Source organism: Bombina bombina, chromosome 5, assembly GCF_027579735.1.
Source record: "Bombina bombina isolate aBomBom1 chromosome 5, aBomBom1.pri, whole genome shotgun sequence".
NCBI classification, from domain to species: Eukaryota; Metazoa; Chordata; class Amphibia; order Anura; family Bombinatoridae; genus Bombina; species Bombina bombina.
The window spans coordinates 753,119,694-753,145,358 of NC_069503.1; the positions used below are offsets into that span (position 1 = coordinate 753,119,694).

At 40.1% G+C, this 25,665-nt stretch overlaps 1 protein-coding gene across 2 annotated transcripts in view; it reads left to right on the top strand.

The window, feature by feature from the left end:
* Positions 1 to 25,665, top strand: part of SLC66A2 (solute carrier family 66 member 2) — a 490,515-nt gene that overhangs the window by 160,852 nt on the left and 303,998 nt on the right. Inside the window, exon 4 of one of the 2 annotated variants that reach the window (XM_053714832.1) lies at positions 22,676 to 22,729. The exons of the other annotated variant lie outside the window; for it this stretch is intronic. Within the exon in view, the coding sequence (XP_053570807.1) occupies positions 22,676 to 22,729 (54 nt within the window). The remainder of the gene's footprint in view (positions 1 to 22,675; positions 22,730 to 25,665) is intronic. 2 annotated transcript variants of the gene reach the window in all.

Sequence of the window (25,665 nt, forward strand, 5' to 3'; positions counted from 1 at the left end):
AGTGACCAGAAACAATAGTCATTTTAAAATAACTTTTTTACTGTTACTGCTGCATGATATATAAAGGGTGCAGGAGAATGTTTGCAGCTTAATCTAATGTAAGAATTTAAGGTGACTAAGATGTAGACTGTCCCTTTAAATAATTATCCCTCTCCCTTTGTCTTGTCATATTTTTAATTTATTTCTATTTTGGGACTATTCCAGTAGGTATTTAAGGGAGACAATCATTTATATTTGCTTGATTCAATATGAGTCTACCAATAGACTTAGCTACTCGCCAATAGAGGTGTTTATACAAATTAAATCCAACTTTTAATTCCACAACAAGTGGGGAAGCCCAAACAAATCCTGATGACGTGAACTTTTTTGACTTTTTTGTAAATTTTATGAACTATTATTTAAAGTGAAACATAGATATATATTTTTAACTTAGTTTTTACTGAGAAATACAGCTTATAGATAACAAAAATGGCAAAAGTGATGGTACATTCATTGATCATGTTACATAAGTAGGATAGATTTGGTAAACAATAGAGCTCTTATGGTCATTTCTTCTTTAGTATGAGTTCATATGCGGCCAATGTGAAAAGTCTTTTATAAGGACAATAAAGGTCCATGCCGCTTGTTTAGCATTCTTTTGTCATAGTCCGACTGTACCTAGTATTAGCTATCTGATTTTCCCATTTTTACAAGGATAAATTAAATTATTTAACCAAAAACAAATAATAACTAACAGTAACGGGAAACTTAAAGACATTAAATTTGTACTTTTCCTGAGTGTGACGGAGTACATGTAATAAGTGTCATGATATGATGGGTTCTCGGTGTGCAGGGGTCAGGTATATAACAATGGATATAGGTAAAATCCTAGATTACCTTATTTTCTAGTATTGCTCCTAGGGACCTCATTGGTTGGGTCATGTCTCCCAGAGGAACATTATATCAGCGTGCATGTCTAACTGATTTGTAATGAGATAATAGTATTTTTCTAGCTTGAGGTTGGTTTGTGTTTCTTGTATCCATGTTTGCAGAGTGGGTATTTTTTCTTTTTTCCACAACCGTGGGATTAGTTGGTGTGCACTGTTTATCAGGATTTATAAAAGTTTCACATGTGTTCTAGTGTCATGTTTTGGGTATTTGTGGAAGAAGAATATAATTGGGTCCAGGGTTATGGGTGTACCTAGGGTATCTTGTATGTAGGTGGTAATAGATTCCCAAAAGTGTTGAATTTTAGGGCAGGTCCACCAAATATGATATAAGGTCCCTTTGTTTGACCATTGTCTCCAGCAACGGTTGGAAGAGTTAGGTAAAATGTGTTTAAGTCTTTGTGGCGTTAAATACCATCTAGTAAGAAGTTTGATGTTAGTCTCTAAGAGTTTGGCTGAGTGGGCTGATTTGCGGATGGAGATAAAAATTGATCACCAGTCAGCAAATGGGATGAGAAACGGCAAATCTCTCTCTCCCAGGATTTTGTAAAATTTGGCAGATCTCAGTGTTTTGGCGAAGTGAGTAGTTTGTAGGTCAGTGAGATAATGTGGTGTATGGAAGAGGAGGCACTGCACAACTTCTCAAACTGGGTTCTCGGTCTAGTTAGATTGTGTAGATTGGAGGAAATGGTTGAGCTGGTGGTATCTAAACCATGTGGCATAAAACCCATCGCCTAAGTGTTTAATATGTTGTCTTGGTAGTAACTTACCCACCTCCGCAAGAATGTATGTAGGCAAAAAGAGATGTATATCTTTGGTATCTGATGGAGTAATATTGATACCCAGTTGGAAGTCAGGGTTTTGTAAAGTAGGCGTAAGTAGTGAGAGTATTGTGGGAATATTAGGGTGGGTTTTGACCATCTCTGTCCAGGATCTATGGGTTTCTGATATTATGGGGTTTGAAGATTTTCTTATTTTAGTCTGGCTACTGTCAATCCATAATGAGGCACCCAATTGGGGATAATCTGCAAGTTCGTGCTCTAGTCTAACCCATTGTTAATGATGGTGTTAATCATAAGTGCACCAGTCTACTATCCTGGAGAGGAAAACTGCATTTCGGTATTCGTGTATGTTAGGAATGCCTAGTCCGCCATGAAGGGGGTCTCTGTATAAGGTTGATTTAGCAATTCTAGGAGGACTAGATTTGTAGGAATTAATTATGGATTGTAATTTATGGAGTAAAGAGTTTGGGAGGGGGATTGGTACCGTTTGTAATATATATAACATTTTTGGGAGTAAGGTCATTTTGGCCAAGCCTATCCTTCCTCACCATGAGATAGATTTGGGGGTCCATGATAGGGTGTGTGCGGATATGCTCGAAGTAATAGTGTCATAATTTTAATTTGATCAAATCAGCTAAATTAGAGGAAAGGTGTATTCCTAAGTATTTGAGTGAGCGGGTTCTAAGAGAGAATTGGGTTATAGATTGTAGTGATGCTAGGTCTTCATTTGTTACGTGTACCGGAAGTAGCTCCGACTTATCAAAGTTGATCGAGAAGTTGGAGACCGTGCCATATGACATAAGGATAGAGTGTGCAGCCTGAAGTGATTTTGTTGGTGCAGTTAGGGTCAGTAAGAGGTCATCGGCAAATAGAGCTAACTTGTATTCGGAGGATTTGATTTTTATTCCCTCAACCAAGGGGGAAGCACGAAGAATGGTAGCGAGTACTTCCATTGTTAGGACGAACAGTAAGGGTGACAATGGGCACCCTTGTCTTGTACCATTTCTAATTGGGAAAGATTCTGAAAGGAGCCCATTGGAAAGGGCATATTGGTATTGACGGCCATGTGAAAGAGCTGCTGACTGCTGAATGGTCTGACCAGCTGATGGTTATAATGCAAGAGGCTTGTAGGTTTAACAGTGAAAGATTGTCGGCCATGATATCATCGATCCTGGATTATGATTTGTTGGGGTTAGAAAAGAATGTATAGTCTTGTTTGTGGGGTGCAAGTGTCTCAAAATATTGTGAAGGGTTAGTGATGATAGATTATTCCAGACTGAGTGTATGGTGTTATTTAGTAGTATTAAGTTAGGGTTTGTACTGTCGATAGCTGGGTTAAGTTTGAGGTTGAAATCCTCCGTGACTAAAAGGGGGCCTTTTGAGTACGTAAGAATGGAGTTCGTCGTCTGTTGAAAGAATATTGACTGATTAGTGTTCAGGGCATTAATGTTGACCAATGTTATTGGTTTTCCATATAGTAGCCCATATAGACCTAGGTATCTACCTTCCTTGTCTTGTTCTTTATGGAGAAGTTCAAAGGGGGTTGATTTATGAAAGAGAATACTCACTCCATTAATCTTTTTTTTTTTTGGAGTTGCTACTATGGAAGTGATTGGAGTAATTGGATGAAAAGTATCTGGGTTCATTACCTCGCTTAAAATGGGTTTCTTGCAGGAATAATATGCTACCATCTCTATGAGAGAGATCATGGAAAGCTTTCTACCTTTTAAATGGGGAATTAAGACCTTTGGTGTTAATGGAGATAAGGGTAAATTTCTGCTCACTATTTCTTGCAGATATGGTATGATATTCGTGGAATTGGGAAAGTTTACCCTACAATGATTTTATACAGAGTAGAATGACTGTTTATAGGCGATTTACTTAGGAACAGTGAATAAGGTGTGGAGAAGGTTTACAAAACATTTTCAATCAAAACAATTGTGAACAAAACATTTTTTAAACTGTATAAAGTTTAATATCATTTAACGGTATACAATTAACTTGAAAACAAATACAGCTAGCTTTTTAGCTTTGAAAGGGGGCTAACGGTGCCCCAGATTATGCTAATCTTTTGAATAATAAAGATTCAGCAATTTTTATATAGTAGTGTAATGTTAATGATAATAACTAGAAATTTAGTTGCAATCTGTGAACCTACAGGGGAGAAAACTTGCATAAATGTTAGATAGGTAACAAAGATGCTTTGATCTCACCCATTTTCGACGTGCAGTCCTATGGATTTTTTACTGTCTTTTAGAGGCAGCTGTCTGCCATGATGATCTTTGAGGTCTGGGAGAGTGTAAGGATGGTGTGTCCTTTTGAGAAATGGATGTAGTGGATGGTTGGCTATTGTCCGGGATGTTGAGGTTTTGTTCCTTGCAGAAGTCTTCGATGTCCCCAGGATCTGTGCATGTTTTCCTCTGTCCTTCCCATGTTAACTGAAGATGGCACGGGAATCCCCATCTGTATGGAATGTTGTTTTTCCGTAGCAGGGTAGTGAGAGGGGCAAATTTCCTTCAGCGTTGTAGGGTTCTTAAGTAGATGTCAGCGTAGATGGATAAGGATGATCCTTGAAAGCTTAGTGGAGAGGAGTTTCTCGCTTGTTTCATGATGTCTTCTTTTTGTTGAAATTCCTGGAATTTTATTACTACATCGCAAAGCGGGAGGCCTTCTTTAGGCCTTGGTCTCAGGGCTCTGTAAAATCTGTCTATGGATATTGGGGCTGTGTAAGTTGAACCTTTAAGAAATTTAAAGAGATCTTGCAGATAAGACTGAAGGGTGTCCGTAGTGATCACTTCTGGGATCCCTCTGATTCTGATGTTTTGCCTCCTGCTGCTGTTTTCTATGTCCTCCAGCTTATTTTGTAGCTGTGAGATTACATTATTTTGTGCTTGTACATTCTGAAGGAGATTTGCTATGTCTGACTGGTGGGATTCAGATTCTTCCTCCAGAAACTCTACTCGGTCTCCTATTTCATGCATCTCCTTTCGTAGCTCAGAGATTTCCTCTTTAATGCAGGATTTGACCTGTGTGATCAGATTTGTGAAGTCTTGTTTTGATGGCAGCGATTCTAAAAGTGTTTGAGAGACGTGCATGGTATCAAAATTGGGGTTTTCTACTAGCGTGGAAAGCTGGGGTTCAGATTCCGTTGATTCTAGGATTTCTGCTTGAGTTGAAGGATTTTCAAGAGGCTGGAAAAAAATATTCATAGAGGTGGTGGAGTTATAGCGGCTTTTAGATGCTTTATCTGTTTTAGATTGTCTCTTAGGTGACATGTCTCTATTGCTGTGAGTTGCCATGCAGATGTGAAGTAACTGTGTAGTTGTGCCCTGCTTTAGAGACAGTTGTATTTAGGCAGCAGGTGTAGAAAAGATGCCCTGCTGTCACAGCAATGTAAGGCTTCTCAGAACTAATGATCTTTATTTTGCTTGTTGTATATTAAACGTTCATATAGCCTTAAATGTAGATTTGTCTAGCCTGGATTTTTTTTTCTTGTTATGTGATGAAAACACAGTAAGAGTTAAACCCAAGGCTAGTGTAGAGGTAGGGCTAGAGCAATGTCAGATCAGATCATGTTAAAGGATGCATGCTGAATATGAGTTGCACATGGTTTCCATTGTTTTGTGTGATAGATTATTTTCAGCCTTCTAAGCTATAGAAACATTGTAAAAGTGCCACCATGAATGTTCAAGTAGTTTCCCTGCTTAACATAATGTGTCTCTGGGTTGCAGAGAGTAGTATTGAGGTTGCTGGAATTGCTGGTGAGGCCTTAAGTGTACATAGGTTGTGAGTTATTACTGTGACTAAGCAGGATTAAAACACATCTAATAGTGGGTGCTTTGGCTTGAGCTTACCTCTATTAGCTTGATGTTTCTCATGTGTAATTTGCAGCCAGGATGATGTTGATAGATGATGGATCTGAGGTAGGCCTGAATTAAGCGGGCCTAAATTTTGAAGTGATGTCCGGTCACATCGCAGATGGGTGATCGTGAGATTGAGGGACCCTTAGAATCCTTCTGTGGTGTTATCTCACCCTTTGTGCCAAGTGTGGCATAGGAGATGCGCTTTTTAACCAGGTCCTGGTTAGGCTGGAGTGAAGCCGGGACCTGGATGTATTGCTGGTGCCGCAGCTGGAGATCGATCCAGAACGTCTAGATGTGTCGTCCCCCCCCCCCCCCCCCACTACATGGAGGATCTGCTTTTTGCCATATTCGGTGACGGCCTGCTCCGCCCCTGCAAAACATATTTTTTATTGAATTACATTGGTAATGCTGTATTGCAAAAAGTATCCCTAGGCTACGTAAAGGAAATTTGGAAAATGCTCTATTAAGAACCGAATGAATGTGGATATACCTACTGGATACAGTAAAACCCAGGGGTCTTAATTATCATAATAATTTTTATGTATATCTTTTTTTTTTTTTTAATCTGTAGCTTTAATTTTCCTTATGTAATTGGATCATCTCCCACTCATATTTCTTATTATTTTATGTTTGTTCTCACCTGAATTCAATCATAACTCAAGATTGATCACACCTAATTTATGTAGTACTATCACTTTAAAAATTAAACAGTATGTACACACTTTCACTTTATTCATCTCACACACTCCATCTTATCTCCTTTTCTCCAACATAGGTGTGTCCGGTCCACGGCGTCATCCTTACTTGTGGGATATTCTCTTCCCCAACAGGAAATTGCAAAGAGCCCAGCAAAGCTGGTCACATGATCCCTCCTAGGCTCCGCCTTCCCCAGTCATTCTCTTTGCCGTTGCACAGGCAACATCTCCACGGAGATGGCTTAGAGTTTTTTGGTGTTTAAATGTAGTTTTTATTCTTCAATCAAGAGTTTGTTATTTTAAAATAGTGCTGGTATGTACTATTTACTCTGAAACAGAAAAGAGATGAAGATTTCTGTTTGTAAGAGGAAAATGATTTTAGCAACCGTTACTAAAATCGATGGCTGTTTCCACACAGGACTGTTGAGAGGAATTAACTTCAGTTGGGGGAAACAGTGAGCAGACTTTTGCTGCTTGAGGTATGACACATTTCTAACAAGACTTGGTAATGCTGGAAGCTGTCATTTTCCCTATGGGATCCGGTAAGCCATTTTTATTAAATAAGAATAAAGGGCTTCACAAGGGCTTTAAAGACTGGTAGACATTTTTCTGGGCTCAAACAATTTAGAGAAAATGATGCCCAAGATGATTCCTCAAGTGAGGGGAGTAAGCATGGTACTGCATCATCCCCTCCTTCGTCTACGCCAGTCTTGCCCACACAGGAGGCCCCTAGTACATCTAGTGCGCCAATACTCCTTACTATGCAACAATTAACGGCTGTAATGGATAATTCTATCAAAAACATTTTAGCCAAAATGCCCACTTATCAGCGAAAGCGCGACTGCTCTGTTTTAGAAAATACTGAAGAGCATGAGGACGCTGATGATAATGGTTCTGACATGCCCCTACACCAGTCTGAGGGGGCCAGGGAGGTTTTGTCTGAGGGAGAAATTTCAGATTCAGGGAAAATTTCTCAACAAGCTGAACCTGATGTGATTACATTCAAATTTAAATTGGAACATCTCCGCGCTCTGCTTAAGGAGGTGTTGTCTACTCTGGATGATTGTGACAATTTGGTCATTCCAGAGAAATTATGTAAGATGGACAAGTTCCTAGAGGTCCCGGGGCCCCCCGAAGCTTTTCCTATACCCAAGCGGGTGGCGGACATTGTAAACAAAGAATGGGAAAGGCCCGGCATACCTTTTGTCCCTCCCCCTATATTTAAGAAATTGTTTCCTATGGTCGACCCCAGAAAGGACTTATGGCAGACAGTCCCCAAGGTCGAGGGGGCGGTTTCTACTCTAAACAAACGCACTACTATCCCTATAGAAGATAGTTGTGCTTTCAAAGATCCTATGGATAAAAAATTAGAGGGTTTGCTTAAAAAGATGTTTGTTCAGCAAGGTTACCTTCTACAACCAATTTCATGCATTGTTCCTGTCACTACAGCAGCGTGTTTCTGGTTCGATGAACTAGAAAAGTCGCTCAATAAAGATTCTTCTTATGAGGAGATTATGGACAGAGTTCACGCTCTTAAATTGGCTAACTCTTTTACTTTAGACGCCACTTTGCAATTAGCTAGATTAGCGGCGAAAAATTCAGGGTTTGCTATTGTGGCGCGCAGAGCGCTTTGTCTAAAATCTTGGTCAGCGGATGCGTCTTCCAAGAACAAATTGCTTAACATACCTTTCAAGGGGAAAACGCTGTTTGGCCCTGACTTGAAAGAGATTATTTCAGATATCACTGGGGGTAAGGGCCACGCCCTTCCTCAGGATAGGTCTTTTAAGGCTAAAAATAAACCAAATTTTCGTCCCTTTCGCAGAAACGGACCAGCCTCAAGTTCTACATCCTCTAAGCAAGAGGGTAATACTTCTCAAACCAAGCCAGCCTGGAGGCCAATGCAAGGCTGGAACAAAGGTAAGCAGGCTAAGAAACCTGCCACTGCTACCAAGACAGCATGAGATGTTGGCCCCCGATCCGGGACCGGATCTGGTGGGGGGCAGACTTTCTCTCTTCGCTCAGGCTTGGGCAAGAGATGTTATGGATCCTTGGGCGCTAGAAATAGTCTCCCAAGGTTATCTTCTGGAATTCAAGGAGCTACCCCCAAGGGGGAGGTTCCACAGGTCTCAATTGTCTTCAGACCACATAAAAAGACAGGCATTCTTACATTGTGTAGAAGACCTGTTAAAAATGGGAGTGATTCATCCGGTTCCATTAGGAGAACAAGGGATGGGATTCTACTCCAATCTGTTCATAGTTCCCAAAAAAGAGGGAACATTCAGACCAATCTTAGATCTCAAGATCCTAAACAAATTTCTCAAGGTTCCATCGTTCAAAATGGAAACCATTCGGACAATTCTTCCTACCATCCAAGAAGGTCAATTCATGACCACGGTGGATTTAAAGGATGCGTATCTACATATTCCTATCCACAAGGAACATCATCGGTTCCTAAGGTTCGCCTTTCTGGACAAGCATTACCAGTTTGTGGCACTTCCATTCGGATTAGCCACTGCTCCAAGAATTTTCACAAAGGTACTAGGGTCCCTTCTAGCGGTGCTAAGACCAAGGGGCATTGCAGTAGTACCTTACTTGGACGACATACTGATTCAAGCGTCGTCTCTACCACAAGCAAAGGCTCATACGGACATTGTCCTGGCCTTTCTCAGATCTCACGGGTGGAAAGTGAACGTAGAAAAAAGTTCTCTATCTCCGTCAACAAGAGTTCCCTTCTTGGGAACAATAATAGACTCCTTAGAAATGAGGATTTTTCTGACAGAGGCCAGAAAATCAAAACTTCTAAGCTCTTGTCAAGTACTTCATTCTGTTCTTCTTCCTTCCATAGCGCAGTGCATGGAAGTAATAGGTTTGATGGTCGCGGCAATGGACATAGTTCCTTTTGCGCGAATTCATCTAAGACCATTACAACTGTGCATGCTCAGTCAGTGGAATGGGGATTATACAGACTTGTCTCCGACGATACAAGTAGATCAGAGGACCAGAGATTCACTCCGTTGGTGGCTGACCCTGGACAACCTGTCACAAGGGATGAGCTTCCGCAGACCAGAGTGGGTCATTGTCACGACCGACGCCAGTCTGGTGGCCTGGGGCGCGGTCTGGGAACCCCTGAAAGCTCAGGGTCTTTGGTCTCGGGAAGAATCTCTTCTCCCGATAAATATTCTGGAACTGAGAGCGATATTCAATGCTCTCAAGGCTTGGCCTCAGCTAGCAAAGGCCAAATTCATACGGTTTCAATCAGACAACATGACGACTGTTGCGTATATCAACCATCAGGGGGGAACAAGGAGTTCCCTGGCGATGGAAGAAGTGACCAAAATAATTCAATGGGCGGAGACTCACTCCTGCCACTTGTCTGCAATCCACATCCCAGGAGTGGAAAATTGGGAAGCGGATTTTCTGAGTCGTCAGACATTTCATCCGGGGGAGTGGGAACTCCATCCGGAAATCTTTGCCCAAATAATTCAATTGTGGGGCATTCCAGACATGGATCTGATGGCGTCTCGTCAGAACTTCAAGGTTCCTTGCTACGGGTCCAGATCCAGGGATCCCAAGGCGACTCTAGTGGATGCACTAGTAGCACCTTGGAGCTTCAACCTAGCTTATGTGTTCCCACCGTTTCCTCTCATTCCCAGGCTGGTAGCCAGGATCAAACAGGAGAGGGTATCGGTGATCTTGATAGCTCCTGCGTGGCCACGCAGGACTTGGTATGCAGATCTGGTGAATATGTCATCGGCTCCACCATGGAAGCTACCTTTGAGACAGGACCTTCTTGTTCAAGGTCCGTTCGAACATCCGAATCTGGCCTCACTCCAACTGACTGCTTGGAGATTGAACGCTTGATTTTATCAAAGCGAGGGTTCTCAGTTTCTGTCATTGATACTCTTGTTCAGGCCAGAAAGCCTGTAACTAGAAAAATCTACCATAAAATATGGAAAAAATATATCTGTTGGTGTGAATCTAAAGGATTCCCATGGAACAAGATAAAAATTCCTAAGATTCTATCCTTTCTTCAAGAAGGTTTGGAGAAAGGATTATCTGCAAGTTCTTTGAAGGGACAGATTTCTGCTTTATCTGTTTTACTTCACAAAAAGCTGGCGGCTGTGCCAGATGTTCAAGCTTTTGTTCAGGCTCTGGTTAGAATCAAGCCTGTTTACAAACCTTTGACTCCTCCTTGGAGTCTCAATTTAGTTCTTTCAGTTCTTCAGGGGGTTCCGTTTGAACCCCTACATTCCGTTGATATCAAGTTATTATCTTGGAAAGTTTTGTTTTTGGTTGCAATTTCTTCTGCTAGAAGAGTTTCAGAGTTATCTGCTCTGCAGTGTTCTCCTCCTTATCTGGTGTTCCATGCAGATAAGGTGGTTTTGCGTACTAAACCTGGTTTTCTTCCGAAAGTTGTTTCTAACAAAAATATTAACCAGGAGATAGTCGTGCCTTCTTTGTGTCCGAATCCAGTTTCAAAGAAGGAACGTTAGTTGCACAATTTGGATGTAGTTCGTGCTCTAAAATTCTATTTAGAGGCTACAAAGGATTTCAGACAAACATCTTCCTTGTTTGTTGTTTATTCTGGTAAAAGGAGAGGTCAAAAAGCAACTTCTACCTCTCTCTCTTTTTGGCTTAAAAACATCATCAGATTGGCTTATGAGACTGCCGGACGGCAGCCTCCTGAAAGAATCACAGCTCATTCCACATGGGCCTTCAAGAACGAGGCTTCTGTTGATCAGATATGTAAGGCAGCGACTTGGTCTTCACTGCACACTTTTACCAAATTTTACAAATTTGATACTTTTGCTTCTTCTGAGGCTATTTTTGGGAGAAAGGTTTTGCAAGCCGTGGTGCCTTCCATCTAGGTGACCTGATTTGCTCCCTCCCATCATCCGTGTCCTAAAGCTTTGGTATTGGTTCCCACAAGTAAGGATGACGCCGTGGACCGGACACACCTATGTTGGAGAAAACAGAATTTATGTTTACCTGATAAATTACTTTCTCCAACGGTGTGTCCGGTCCACGGCCCGCCCTGGTTTTTTAATCAGGTCTGATGATTTATTTTCTCTAACTACAGTCACCACGGTATCATATGATTTCTCCTATGCAAATATTCCTCCTTTACGTCGGTCGAATGACTGGGGAAGGCGGAGCCTAGGAGGGATCATGTGACCAGCTTTGCTGGGCTCTTTGCCATTTCCTGTTGGGGAAGAGAATATCCCACAAGTAAGGATGACGCCGTGGACCGGACACACCGCTGGAGAAAGTAATTTATCAGGTAAACATAAATTCTGTTTTTTTATTTCCTTCTGTTTCTTTTAACCAGTATTCACTTATAGCTCAAGATTGATCTCACTTAAAGGGATACTGAACACAATTTTTTTTTCTTTCATGATTCAGACAGAGCATGCAATTTTAAACAACTTTCTAATTTACCCTGTTATAAAATTTTCTTCGTTCTATTGGTATCTTTATTTGATAAAGCAGGAATGTAAACTTATGAACCAGCCCATTTTTGAACAAAAAATGGACAAGCTCCTAAGCTTACATTCCTGCTTTGCAAATAAAGATACCAAGAGAACAAAGAAAATTGATAATTGTAGTAAATTAGAAAGTTGTTTTTTCACTGTTTTGTTTGCCATGTGCTGCTGGCAGCCATTTTACTCACCTCTCTTCCTGACTATGGTGCATTGTGGGGGATGCTGCTCATTTCCTGCACTTCCTTTTATGGCCAGACTGGTGTGCATCATCCATGTGAGACAGGATGCAGTCTCAGAATTGTGATGTCATCACTTATTATTTAAAGGGCCTCTGTTCAGTATGCTTTGCCTTTGCGTTGTCTCAGACCTGTTTGTCAGAGTTCCTGTGTATTACATGGCTGCCTGACGTCCGTCCTGGTTCCTGATCCCTGGCTTGTTCCTGACTCTGCTGTTTTCCTTGTTGCTGATTCCGGCTCGTCTGATTATTCACTTTGGCTCTTGAAGCGGCTCGTCTGACTACCTGCTCTGGTTTTGACTCCTGGCTTGTTATTTGACTTGTGGACTTTTTATTATTTTTTGCTATTAATAAAGGTGTTATTCTTTTTGCACTTCTCGTCTCAGTCTGATTCCTGGCACCCTGACAGAAAGGTCTGTGAAGTTGCTGCTCTATCTGAATCATGAAAGAAAAAAATTGGGTTTCATATCCCTTTAAGCAGATTCAAATTCCTTATAGCAAGGACAGACCAATCAGAGATAAAACAGGAATTTCTGTGAAGTTTTTGTTCTGTAAATTGAGCCATAACCTGAGCACAGGATCATACAAGACAAATATGTGCTAGTTTTAGGTTCTGTTGTTGTTGATGGTGTTATTATTATTTCCATCTTAATATGAGGAGAGTCCACAGCTTCATTTCTTACTTGTGGGAATACAGAACCTGGCCACCAGGAGGAGGCAAAGACACCCCAACCAAAAGCTTAAAGACCTCCCCCACTCTCCTCATCCCCCAGTTATTCTTTGTCTTTCGTCACAGGAGGATGGCAGAGAAGTGTCGGAAGATTCGGAGTAGTCTCTTTTGGAGGGTAGTACTCTTTGGTATGGGACTCGAGTTTCAAGTAGTTTTGTCAGCCTCTCAGTGAGAGCATTGACGAATGTTAGGGTCTGGAGATGCAGGGAGAGTTTTTCAGTGAAACTATCCAGACTCGTATTAACAGCTCCTAAGCAATCGGTGTTGATGAGTTTCACTGCCTGCTTCTATTACTCAAGTCCATGTCAGGTGAGAGGCTACAAGACTGTCAAACTTGAGAGACACTGTGTCTGTTCCACGGCAGAGATTCCAGTAAGATTGTTTTGTTTTATTTCATATGATAACGTAAGAAGACAGGGTCACAGTTTGACTCCTTTATCGGTATGGAATCAAGGGTTAATATCTCCGTAAGGAGGTTATTGAATAGAGGGGATTTATACATAACTTGCTTTATTATGTTTTATGCTGCGATATGTGTGAGATGAGGCTCAGGCAGATGTGGAACATTCCATGGTTTCTCTGTGGAGCCTGAGTCATAGGAGGTGGTGAGTGCCCCGGCCATTGGGCATTTAAAGGTGCCATTTATCTTGTTCTATTGTCCATCTTAAATCACAAGCTATGGAGGACTCTGATGCGTTAGAGGGTACTCCCTCTTTTCCTAAATCTAATACATGTTTTTATTGTGAGGAGGCTGCGGTATACCCGCCTGCTCAATTATGTTCCACATACCTCGATAAGGTAGTTATATCTAAAAAGACAAAGATGTTTAGTACCACTGAGCTGAGGGTTCTCCTTCCCGTGAGGTGTGTTTCCTGCAATTATCTCCTACTACACATGCAGCCTCCCATTGCACTGCTAATCCCCCTATGGGAGGGGCCCTCTTACCGCCAGACTTTTCTGAACCGTTACAAATGGCAGTGTCTGCGGCCATCAGTGCTTTACCTCGCCCTGATAAGCGCAAGCGAAAGGTCAAATATTGCTATCCTTCCCAGGGGTCATCTACTAATTTGTTGGATTTATCTGATACTAGATTATCTGCTGATGAAGACGCCTCTGGTAGTTCAGAGGAGGCTCTTTCTGGGTCAGAAATCTGCTGCCTCTAAATCTCCGGCTGCGGAGGAACCAGACTTTAGATTTTGGATTGAGCACTTACGCTTTTTGTTAAAGGAAGTGTTGGTTACGTTAGAGGTTCTGGAACCTAAATTACCAGAGGAACCTACTATTACTAAGCTTGACAACGTTTTTGAGGACAGGGTGGTGCCACAGACTTTCCCGATTCCCGTAAAGATGGCAAATATTATTAAGAATGTATGAGGGAGACTTGGATCTTTTTCCCCTTTTTCTTCTTTTAAGAAATTGTTCCCCATTCCAGACTCTCAATTAGAATTGTGGGGGTCTGTCCCTAAGGTGGATGGAGCTATCTCCATGCTTGCTAAACGCACCACTATCCCGCTGGAGGATAGTTCGTCATTTAAGGAGCCCATGGATAAGAAGCTTGAAGCAGCAGTTGCTGCAGTAGCTGGAGCCTCTACCTATTGGTGCGACTCTATCGGAGACGATCGAGGTGGAAACTCCCCTCGACAAGATCCAGGAGAGAAGTAAGGCCTTGAGGGTAGCTAATTCTTTCATCTGTGATGCAAACATGCATATTATTCACCTGAATGCCAAAACATCAGGTTTTTCTGTTCTAGCCCAAAGGGCTTTCTGGCTGATGTCTTGGTCTGTGGACATGACTTCAGAATCTATGGGAATATTCTTTTCGGTCCAGGTCTGGTCTCTATCATATCCACAGTTACTGGGGGCAAAGGTGCCTTCCTACCGCTGGATAAGAAGAATAAACCCAAAGGACAAGGTCCTAATTTTCATCCCTTTCGTTTGGATAAATCCCAACGCCAGCAGCCCTCTGCAAAGCCTGATCAGTCCAAGGGAACTTGGAAACCATCTTAATCTTGGAATAATTCTAAGCAGAATAAGAAGCCTGCCGAAACAAAGTCGGCATGAAGGGGCGGCCCCCGAGCCGGCATTGGATCGTATTGGGGGCAGACTATCTCTCTTTGTGGAGGCTTGGTTGGGGGATGTGCAAGACCCTTGGGTTCTAGAGGTCATCGCTCAGGGTTACAGGATAGGTTTAAAATCTCATCTGCCCAGGGGCAGATTCCTCTTATCAAACCTTCTTCAAGACCAGAAAAACGAGAAGCAATTCTAGGGTGCGTGAGGGATTTCTCCTCCCTGGGAGTAATTGTGCCAGTACCTCTATCAGAGAGAGGTCTAGGGTACTACTCAAACCTTTTTGTGGTCCCAAAGAAGGAGGGTACGTTTCGACCTAAAGTGCTTAAAAAGTTTTGGTCGGTCCCATCGTTCAAGATGGAGGCGATAAAGTCTATTCTGCCCCAAGTTTAAGAGGGACAGTTCATGACTACGATAGACTTGAAGGATGCTTACCTTTATGTGCCAATACGCAAGGATCACTTCAAGTTCTTGAGATTCACTCTTCTGGACCAGCACTTCCAGTTTGTGGCTCTTCCTTTTGGTCTGGCTACTGCTCCAAGAGTCTTTACAAAGGTTCTGGGGACCCAGCTTGTGGTGGCGAGGTTCAGAGGTATTGCAGTAGCGCCATACTTGGACTAAATCCTTGTCCAGGCTGGCAGAAGTCCATTCAAGAGTTCTTCTTTTTCTTCTTTCTTTCTGAAAACGTCACCTCTTAGCCAAATTTTTTTTAGCCATGGGCTGCTGTAGGATCTAAGAGCAGCGATTGATTGAATCAAATAAAGGAACTTTCTACATGAAGTATCTTATACTTCATGAATGAAAGTGCCCTTTATTTGTTTCAATAGTAAATCCTAGCGTTTGTAAAACACTAGGATTTACTTTCACTTTAAGTTACTGTTTGGGAAGGTTCCTTTTCTACTGGCTATTGCTTCGGCACGCAGAGCCTCTGAGATGGCGGCCTGACAATGCGAGCCTCCTTACCTAGTTTTTCATGCTGACAAGACTGTTCTTCGCACTGGGTGGGATTTTCTCTCTAAGGTTGTGTCTGATCGCAACATCAATCAGGAGATTGGGGTTCCTTCGTTGTGTCCTAATCCTCCTCCTTCGAAGGAACGATTACTTCATAATCTGGATGTGGTTCAGTCTTTGAAATTCTATCTTCAGGCCACAAAGGATTTTAGACAGACTTCGACATTGTTTGTTGTCTTTTCTGGGAAGCGCAGAGGGCAGAAGGCTTCTTCCACTTCTTTTTCTTTTTTGTTGAGGAGCATTATTTGCTTAGCATATGAAACAGCGGGACATAAGCCTCGTCAGAGGATTACGGCTCATTCAACTAGAGCTGTGGCTTCTTGGGCCTTCAAGAATGAAGCCTCTATGGAGCAGATTTGTAGGGCGGCTACCTGGTCCTCTTTACAAACTGAAGCAGCTTTTGGGAGAAAGGTTTTGCAGGCTGTGGTGCCCTCAGAATAGGGTCTGCCTCTCTCTTACCCTCCCGTTTTTCATTCAGTGTCCTCTAGAGCTTGGGTATATGTTTCTCACAAGTAAGGAATGAAGCTGTGGACTCTCCTCATATTAAGATGGAAAACATAAATTATGCTTACCTGATAATTTCCTTTCCATCTGTACGAGGAGAGTCCACGGCCCCTGCACATTTTCTCTGTTGTTCTTCTGGCACCATTTATACCGTGATATTTCTCCTACTGTTCCTTGTTCCCTCTGCAGAATGACTGGTGGATGAGGGATGAGGGGAGTGGGGGGGGGGTTATTTAAGCCTTTGGCTGGGGTGTCTTTGCCTCCTCCTGGTGGCCAGATTCTGTATTCCCACAAGTAAGGAATGAAGCTGCGTTGACTCTCCTCATACAGATGGAAAGGAAATTATCAGGTAAGCATAATTTTTATGTTTTTAGAAACTTTTTTTTCTCCCTATTATTATTTCCATTTCCTATCCTATTCTTTAGCATAGTGAAAAAAGTATTTTGTCTAAAGGTTTTGGAAGTCCATAATGGCTTACTTGTCATTTGGTTACGATACATTGAGGACAAACTCATTCTCTGTATTGCCAGGAAATGCGTGCTCCCCCCCCCCCCCCCAATGAGGACACAATTTCTGTATTCTCAAGGGAACCCTTTATTCCTAATGGAACAAGTCTTCCCACTTTTGATGCAACTTCCTACAAGGAAAAACACTCTGTAAACAAATTGTTTCGTTTGGATACAGAACTTTTCAAACACAGTAAAGCTATTTTTTTTTTAAGTGACAATCTGACTAAATCCTAGGAAATAAAATGTCATGCTGTCCTTTATTGTGTACTAAATCCTGGTCGAAGAAGACAAGTTATACTTCTACTGATAAGGTTTACTAAAATGAATATGTTCAATAAATTATAAATCCATATTTTCCATGAAAGGGAGATTACACACAAAAATAGTCCACATCTGTAAAAATGTTATCAAGTGTAGTGAGCTTTAGAAAACATTTTCTGTGTAGTTTCTTCAAAAATAGCATATTTCATTGCAAAACAAAATCTTGTATTATGTTTTTAAAATCATGCTTTTCTGAAGAAATCATAGAAATATTGGACAAGTATTGCTGTTTCATTGTAATCTTTATTGTGGGTTTTTAAATTACATTTGACATATTGGTTGTTGGAGAGCGTTACAACTCTTTATGGACACCAATGGTTTTAACTAGTCCAGGAATGATACTTAAAAGAAACCTGAACTATTCATCCTTATTATTTAGATATGTGTTTCAAAGAGTTCTTTTTGTAAGAAAAAAGTCCCACACAATAAGCAAGATATGGCTTCTTGTTTAGCTGCAGTAATGTACATATGTGGCAGTGCCAGGTTATTGATATTCATGTAGCATAAAATGGCATTGTGACCTTTTTTGCACTAACCTTTGATCACAATGCAGTACATTTTTCTGAAAGCCATTTTTTGTTACATAGGATTTACTGCCTATTCTTGTTAACAATGAGAACCATGCCAGAGCTAACATTGGACTGACCCATTTTCTGATACTGCAAGGTCAATCAATAATTTGTTGACTTGTTCAATGTTTACCTTCTAAGAAATGTGTGGTTATGTTTCCTTTTTTGATCTCTGCTAATTTAATGTTTGAGTAAAAGCCACCTGTATGTATAGTAAGTAGTGGCTTATTAGTGCACAAATGGCAGCTGACTGAGCCAAAAAACTTTTTGAAATGGCAGTGATCAAATTAAGGAACTTGTTTAATAAGCAGAGCTCTGTCCTAGTACTTGCAAAGCTCATCTTAAAGTGATGGTTAACGTGATAGTTACGGAACATATCAGTGTAACTATCATATAAATCCACCACTTTCATTCATTATTTTTTTTTCTTCTAAATAAGTCCACCTACTGCTATTCGCTCCGATTTACTCTTACTGCTCCTCCTCCTGGCGCCTATCTACACTTTTATTTTTATTCAGTGACGTTTCTTCATCCGGCTGATTTTATTTTTTGGCCTTTAGGTAGCGAAGTCAGGGATCCGTACGTAAAAAAAAGTGGCATGTTGTGTTAGGAGTTGGCCGCCTAAAGGCCAGAAAATCAATAAGCTGGCTCTAGAAACTTGAGGAACTCACAGAAAAAAAGTGTAGATCGGCGCCTGCAGGAGGAGCGGTAGGAGTAAATCTGAGTGATTTAGCAGTAAGAAGACTTTAATTTAGAAAAAAAAATATTAATGAAAGTGGTGTTGGATTTTTATGATAGTTACACTGATGTTCCGTAACGATCAAGTTTACCATCACTTTAAGCTTACTCTTGGAAACCATTCCTTTCTTCTCTTTGCTTAATAATTACAATATTATGTTACAAATTTTTCTTGATTGCTCTTTTGTGCATGGGGTTGCTCTAACTTGTCAACTGATTTTACCAAGTGTACATTTATGTATAGCAGGGGCTTCTTATATATGGGGCTCTGGTTCAACATGGCATACATATTTTGACCTGGAATCAAGTCAATTATCCTCTAGGGTTTAGCAGTAAAGTGTTAGTAGGTAGGTCACACATGCATCAGTGGTCCTAGTGCCTGTTTAATGAGCACACCACCTGGCTATAATGTAAGCCAATATTTAGGTAAAATTAGCTAAAAACATTTTTTTATTGTTGCACAAATGAATATTAAATCAGTTAGCTTTATTAACATTTATTAATAACAGAAAATTCTATAATATTACACTGCCATCACCTGACAACTTTATAAATAAATGTATAAATAAGCACACAGAGAAAGTCCAGTACTCACAAGCTCTCAGCTAAGATTAAAAGCAAAAATGGAAGAGTTAGTTCCCGCCTCTGGCCAAATGGGATAAGCCCAGGTACTCCCCAAAGTCACAAGCAGTTAACCCCAGACAGGTCTGTGTGCAAGCCCATAGGGAAAATTACAAAACAAATTAATACAGCACACAGAGTAAGTCAAGCTCTCAGCTAAGATTAAAAGTAAAAATGTAAGAGTTAGTTACCGCATCTGGCCAAATGGGATAAGCCCAGGTACCATATCTGTCTAGGGGGATTTCATAAGCCTGTGCACCCTTCACTTGTTCCCAGTTTGTTGGATTGAGAGCTTGCATTGTGTGGCTGTTTAGGGACTCCGGTTTTGGAAGAGACCTTGACATGGTACCTAGGCTTATCCCATTTGGCCAGATGCGGGAACTAACTCTTCCATTTTTGCTTTTAATCTTAGCTGAGAGCTAATTCCCCTTCCGTGTTTTGTGCATATGTATGTATGTGTATGTGTGTGTGTGTATATATATATATATATATATATATATATATATATATATATATATATATATATATATACCTCCAACAAAAGCAGGCACTCACCGGGTTTGAAGTGGCAAAAAACTTTATTCCAACAGAGTGATGTTTCGGGGTTTTACCCCCGTCCTCAGACTCAAACAATGACAATGAAAGACTTGCTAGTGACACTAGATGTCATTAGCTTGTACACGGTCATTCCCCACCAAGAAGGCTTGGCAGCAGTGAGGAAACAGCTATTGAAATATCCATATGTGGCTCCACCTATACTCATACTGGATTTATTGGAGACATGTCTGCAGAAAAATGACTTTCGTTTTGAAAACCATTTTTTTTCTCCAACTTATCGGCACAACTATGGGCTCCAGCGTGGCACCTTCGTATGCCAACTTATTTATGTCGGAATTTGAAAACAACGGAACAATGTGTTTCCAAAGGTCAGAAACCATCTATTTCAAGAGATATATCGATGACCTACTACTGGTATGGACAGGACAGGAAGAGGACCTCATAACATGGTTCAATTAACTCAACTCAGGACATCAATCATTGAAATTCAAGATGAATCACAACAGGAACGAGGTAGAATTCCTAGATCTTAAACTATACAAAAAGGACAATAGGATTAGCACCACATTGTACCGAAAACCGACGGATAAAAATTCTTTATTGGAGGCTTCGAGCTGCCATCCGCCTGCCTTGAAGAAAGCCCTTCCAAAATCTCAATTCATCAGGGTGGTAAGAAATAACACAAATGAAAAGCAAGTAGAAATACAAGTGGAGGAGATGAGACAACGTTTTCTACAGAGGGGTACCATAAGCGACTTCTGAATGAACATATATCTGCACTGAATGACAAGGATGTCAGAAACATAAAGATGAATGTAGTGAGTGAGGACAAAATGACTCTGGCTATGACATACTCAGCAGATAAAAATGAGTCTGGTAGAATTCTAAAGGATAATTGGGATATACTCTGCAGTGATGATACACTACCCTTCAATAAGATGGTCACACCAAGGATAGGATTCAGAAGAGGAAGATCTTTAAAAGACATTCTACAAAAAACGAACCCGACACATTGCTACAAGACGACATGGTCGGATAATACAAAACACGGTTGCTACAAATGTAGCGGTTGTACCACATGTAATGGAATGCTGACGGGATCCTTCTTTCATCATCCGAGGAACAGGAAAAAATACTTCTGTAAACACAGATTGACATGCACCACCAAATTTGTGGTATATTTACTACACTGTCCTTGTAATTTGTTTTATGTAGGAAAAATGAGTGATGATCTCAGGACAAGGATGGCTAACCATAGAAGTGCCATCTGTGCAGCTATCAAGAACAAAGAGTCAGAACAACCTGTGGCACGCCACTTCCTACAGAACAATCATAATGTATCAGAGTTGAGATATACTCTCATTGATCATGTCCCTCCGTTGACAAGAGGAGGGGACCGGAATAAGATACTTATGCAGAGAGAGGCTAGATGGACTTTTGAACTGGACACACTGATCCTGAAGGGCCCTAAAAGTAAAATTGAATGGCACAGCTTTCTGTAATGTCCCGGTGCCAATCTTTCCATGCCTAGCACGAATTACATTTCTGTATTTGAGATATATATATATATATATATATATATATATATATATATATATATATATATATATATATATATATATATATATATATATATACTGTATATGTAATTCAAGTTCAGTTTAGGCAACTTAGTTACATTGTGTGTAATTTTATGTACAATTTTCTATTTGTACACTGCTGCGTTGCACCCGGTCTAATATTGACCAAGGATATATTAGTTAATTGGCGCTATGTATATGCCCTTACTATAATCTACTATGGTCAATTGTGTTTTATTTTGTGTTTATATGCTTTCCAATAGAGGTAGCCATTTGAGCCCTAGGAATAGTTATAATAGCCCCATATTAATATAAAGGTTTCTTGACATGCTGAATAGAGATTTAGCCATTTTAACATTTCTTTACATTTCTTTGTTTTTATGTTTATATGCATTTTCTGGGTAATAGTAGAGATAGTTAACACATTGGACACTATGTGTCTAGCATGCGATTAGTTGCTAAGTTACACATATCCACAGCGTCCATTAGTGATGCTCGCACAAGCACTGGGTAATTACCGCTACACATAATTTGGTAAACGGATGTTCTATAAGTCATGTTAGTGGATATTATATGGTCACTTTAAATAACACACATATGTTGTCAATTGTTGTATATATTCTACTGCTTAGGTGCATCTAGAATTCTTAGAATTCTTAGTGTTTGGTTGCTAGGCAACCTGCAATGCTTATTAGTGATGTATGCTAAGTGCTTGCTAATACCTGGTTTTGCACACAAGGTAATTAACGCTTATTTGAAACACATGTATGGTGAACAGGGTTTAAAGGAGGTTGTTGAGCATTTCATTGTCGTTGTTTGAGTCTGAGGACGGGGGTAAAACCCTGAAACGTCACTCTGTTGGAATAAAGTTTTTTGCCACTTCAAACCCGGTGAGTGCCTGCTTTTGTTGGAGGTCTATGAAATATGTTGCTGAGCACCCCTGAGTGCTAAACTGCTGTGTACTGGTTTTTTTATATATATATATATATATATATATATTACACTCAAATATACGTATAAACACACAGGCACACAAACAATAAATTACCTACATTTTTGGTTGATTCTTAGATTTTTTTAACAAATTTATCAAGCCCTTGTTTTTGGCATTTTTTGTGTTTTTTTATAACACCTAAGTAAACATTATTTTATTCCCTGATTTGAAATCGCCTCTTAATTGTCTTTAATCAATCTAGCATGGGTAAACTGGCATAACTAACCTCTAATTAGCACTTATTTTTAAGTTTTACTAAAATTGTGCCAAGTTAATGGTTGAAATAACTCCACTGTTTTAATGTAAATGTTTTTTTAGGCTGTAATTACCCGTTTGAGAGTTGGCATTTGCTAATACAGAAATGTATCAACTGATATCTTTGCATGCGGAATCTGGGAGCTGAAGTTGTAGTGTGCTGTGAAATATTTTAACCGTTTTATCAATCCTCTTTGTTTTTGTCTTTTTTCTTTATTGCTAATCATTTTTTAGCCTCAGATAGTAAGGATGAAGAACTCAAAACTCATCCCAAGAGATTCTTTACGGGTATGTACTGCTTACACGCTCCTACCCATCTTGCATGAAGTTGTGATGTGCCATTGGATTTCTTTTTTGTGGTGTTACTAACCGTGGCGTGTATATATGTCCTACAATTTTTTTTTTATTATTAAAACTGCACCAACTAATAAACATATTCATTTTTTTAATATGCAAAAGATCCATAGAATATGTGATGTCTAATACATTATGCAATACATTCTGGTACTGGGCGCAATAATCCTGGGAGCAAGTAGGCCTTCACTTTTATCTTTTAAACATTTCTTCTGGCTCCTAACTTTTTGTTTTTTAAATAAAGCAACCTTGTCTGCTTGCTAACCTGTTAAAATGACCCCTTAAGTTGATCCTATTTAGGAAGGCTTGTTCTCCAACTTCTGCATATACTATTTCTCCTCTGAGATTGTTTACTAACAGAAATTTTATTATAAGGGTGCTGTGAAAAAATACAAAAATCATAATAGAATTTCCAGAAAAGGTAGTTTTGGAAAATATAGCTTTATATACATTATTTATTGTAAATAACCCGTATATGTGTAAACACTTGCATAATGCTCTAAAAACATAAATGATCTACTGACAAATGTATATACAATATAAGACCCAAGCATGCTGTGAAAAATACAAAATCATAAAGTTCTAAAGCTAATAGCTTGATCCAGCCTAGTCTCACACCCCTGCCCCTGTTAGATGAGCCTGCTCAGTACTGGGTCCTGCCCCCAGCGTTGCATCAGATTGAGTGGGAGTCTTTTTGAGGCACTGGATTGAGAAGTCCAATAGTGCAAGAGACAGAACAAGCACACAAGTAGCATGGTGCACCTTGGTAGCGTTAGATAAGTTACTTCTGGTATTCTGTTTACATCCCTTTGGTGTTGCAGCTATAGTCATCCCTGTATTGTTTATTCCATGGAGCTGCACCATATCTACCCACTTTTTGGATGTCCCTCGCACAGTTCATCTCCATCTGTTTATGTTCAGTGGCCTCAATTCTCTAAAGTATTTCCAGCATGGCCAATCAATTCAATTAACATGATGTACAGCAAAGATTTTAAGATTTTCGTCTTCATTTTAATTATTTGTATGTGATGTAAGATTAATCATTACAACACTGTTTATTTTTGGAAATATGTAGATGAGATCTAATCTTTATTGTCACGTTGAGTTTTAAATATTTGATTGCACTAGAATTACCTTGGCTATATACACTTTTGCTATAGCACTTTTCAAAATCATTGTTATATTGTATTTATTTTGTTAATTACAAATCCATTTGCCAGCAGCAGATAATTTATATTTCTTCTGTTATGTGTGATCAGTCCACGGGTCATCATTACTTCTGGGATATTATCTGCTCCCCTACAGGAAGTGCAAGAGGATTCACCCAGCAGAGTTGCTATATAGCTCCTCCCCTCTACGTCACCTCCAGTCATTCTCTTGCACCCAAAGACTAGATAGGAGGTGTGAGAGGACTATGGTGATTATACTTAGTTTTTATAACTTCAATCAAAAGTTTGTTATTTTACAATAGCACCGGAGCGTGTTATTACTTCTCTGGCAGAGTTTGAAGAAGAATCTACCAGAGTTTTTCTTATGATTTTAACCGGAGTAGTTAAGATCATATTGCTGTTTCTCGGCCATCTGAGGGAGGTAAAAGCTTCAGATCAGGGGACAGCGGGCAGTTGAATCTGCATTGAGGTATGTAGCAGTTTTTATTTTCTGAATGGAATTGATGAGAAAATCCTGCCATACCGTTATAATGACATGTATGTATACTCTACACTTCAGTATTCTGGGGATGGTATTTCACCGGAATTACTCTGTAAAAATACATTAAACCTTTTAATAGGTATTTAATTCATGTTAAACGTTTTTGCTGGAATGTAGAATCGTTTGCATTTCTGAGGTACTGAGTGAATAAATATTTGGGCATTATTTTTCCACTTGGCAGTTTGCTTGTTTTGATTATGACAGTTTCGTTTCTCTCTCACTGCTGTGTGTGAGGGGGAGGGGCCGTTTTTGGCGCTCTTTGCTACGCATCAAAAATTTCCAGTCAGTTACTCTTGTATTTTCTGCATGATCCGGTTCATCTCTAACAGAACTCAGGGGTCTTCAAACTTCTTTGAAGGGAGGTAGATTCTCTCAGCAGAGCTGTGAGACTTATGTAGTGACTGTGTTTTAAAACGTTGCTCTGTGATTTTTATGTTTAAAATTTAATTAGTGTTACTTTACTAATGGGAACAAACCTTTGCTAACAAGTTGTGTTGTTTTTAAAGAGTGATGCTATAACTGTTTTTCAGTTCATTATTTCAACTGTCATTTAATCGTTTAGTGCTTCTTTGAGGCACAGTACGTTTTTTGTTAAATAAGATTGTAACCAAGTTGCATGTTTATTGCTAGTGTGTTAAACATGTCTGATTCAGAGGAAGATACCTGTGTCATTTGTTCCAATGCCAAGGTGGAGCCCAATAGAAATTTATGTACTAACTGTATTGATGCTACTTTAAATAAAAGCCAATCTGTACAAATTGAACAAATTTCACCAAACAGCGAGGGGAGAGTTATGCCGTCTAACTCGCCTCACGTGTCAGTACCTGCGTCTCCCGCCCGGGAGGTGCGTGATATTATGGCGCCTAGTACATCTGGGCAGCCATTACAGATAACATTACAAGATATGGCTACTGTTATGACTGAAGTTTTGGCTAAGTTACCAGAACTAAGAGGCAAGCGTGATCACTCTGGGGTGAGAACAGAGTGCGCTGATAATTCTAGGGCCATGTCTGATACTGCGTCACAGCTTGCAGAGCATGAGGACGGAGAGCTTCATTCTGTAGGTGACGGTTCTGATCCAAGCAGATTGGATTCAGATATTTCAAATTTTAAATTTAAATTGGAAAACCTCCGTGTATTACTAGGGGAGGTCTTAGCGG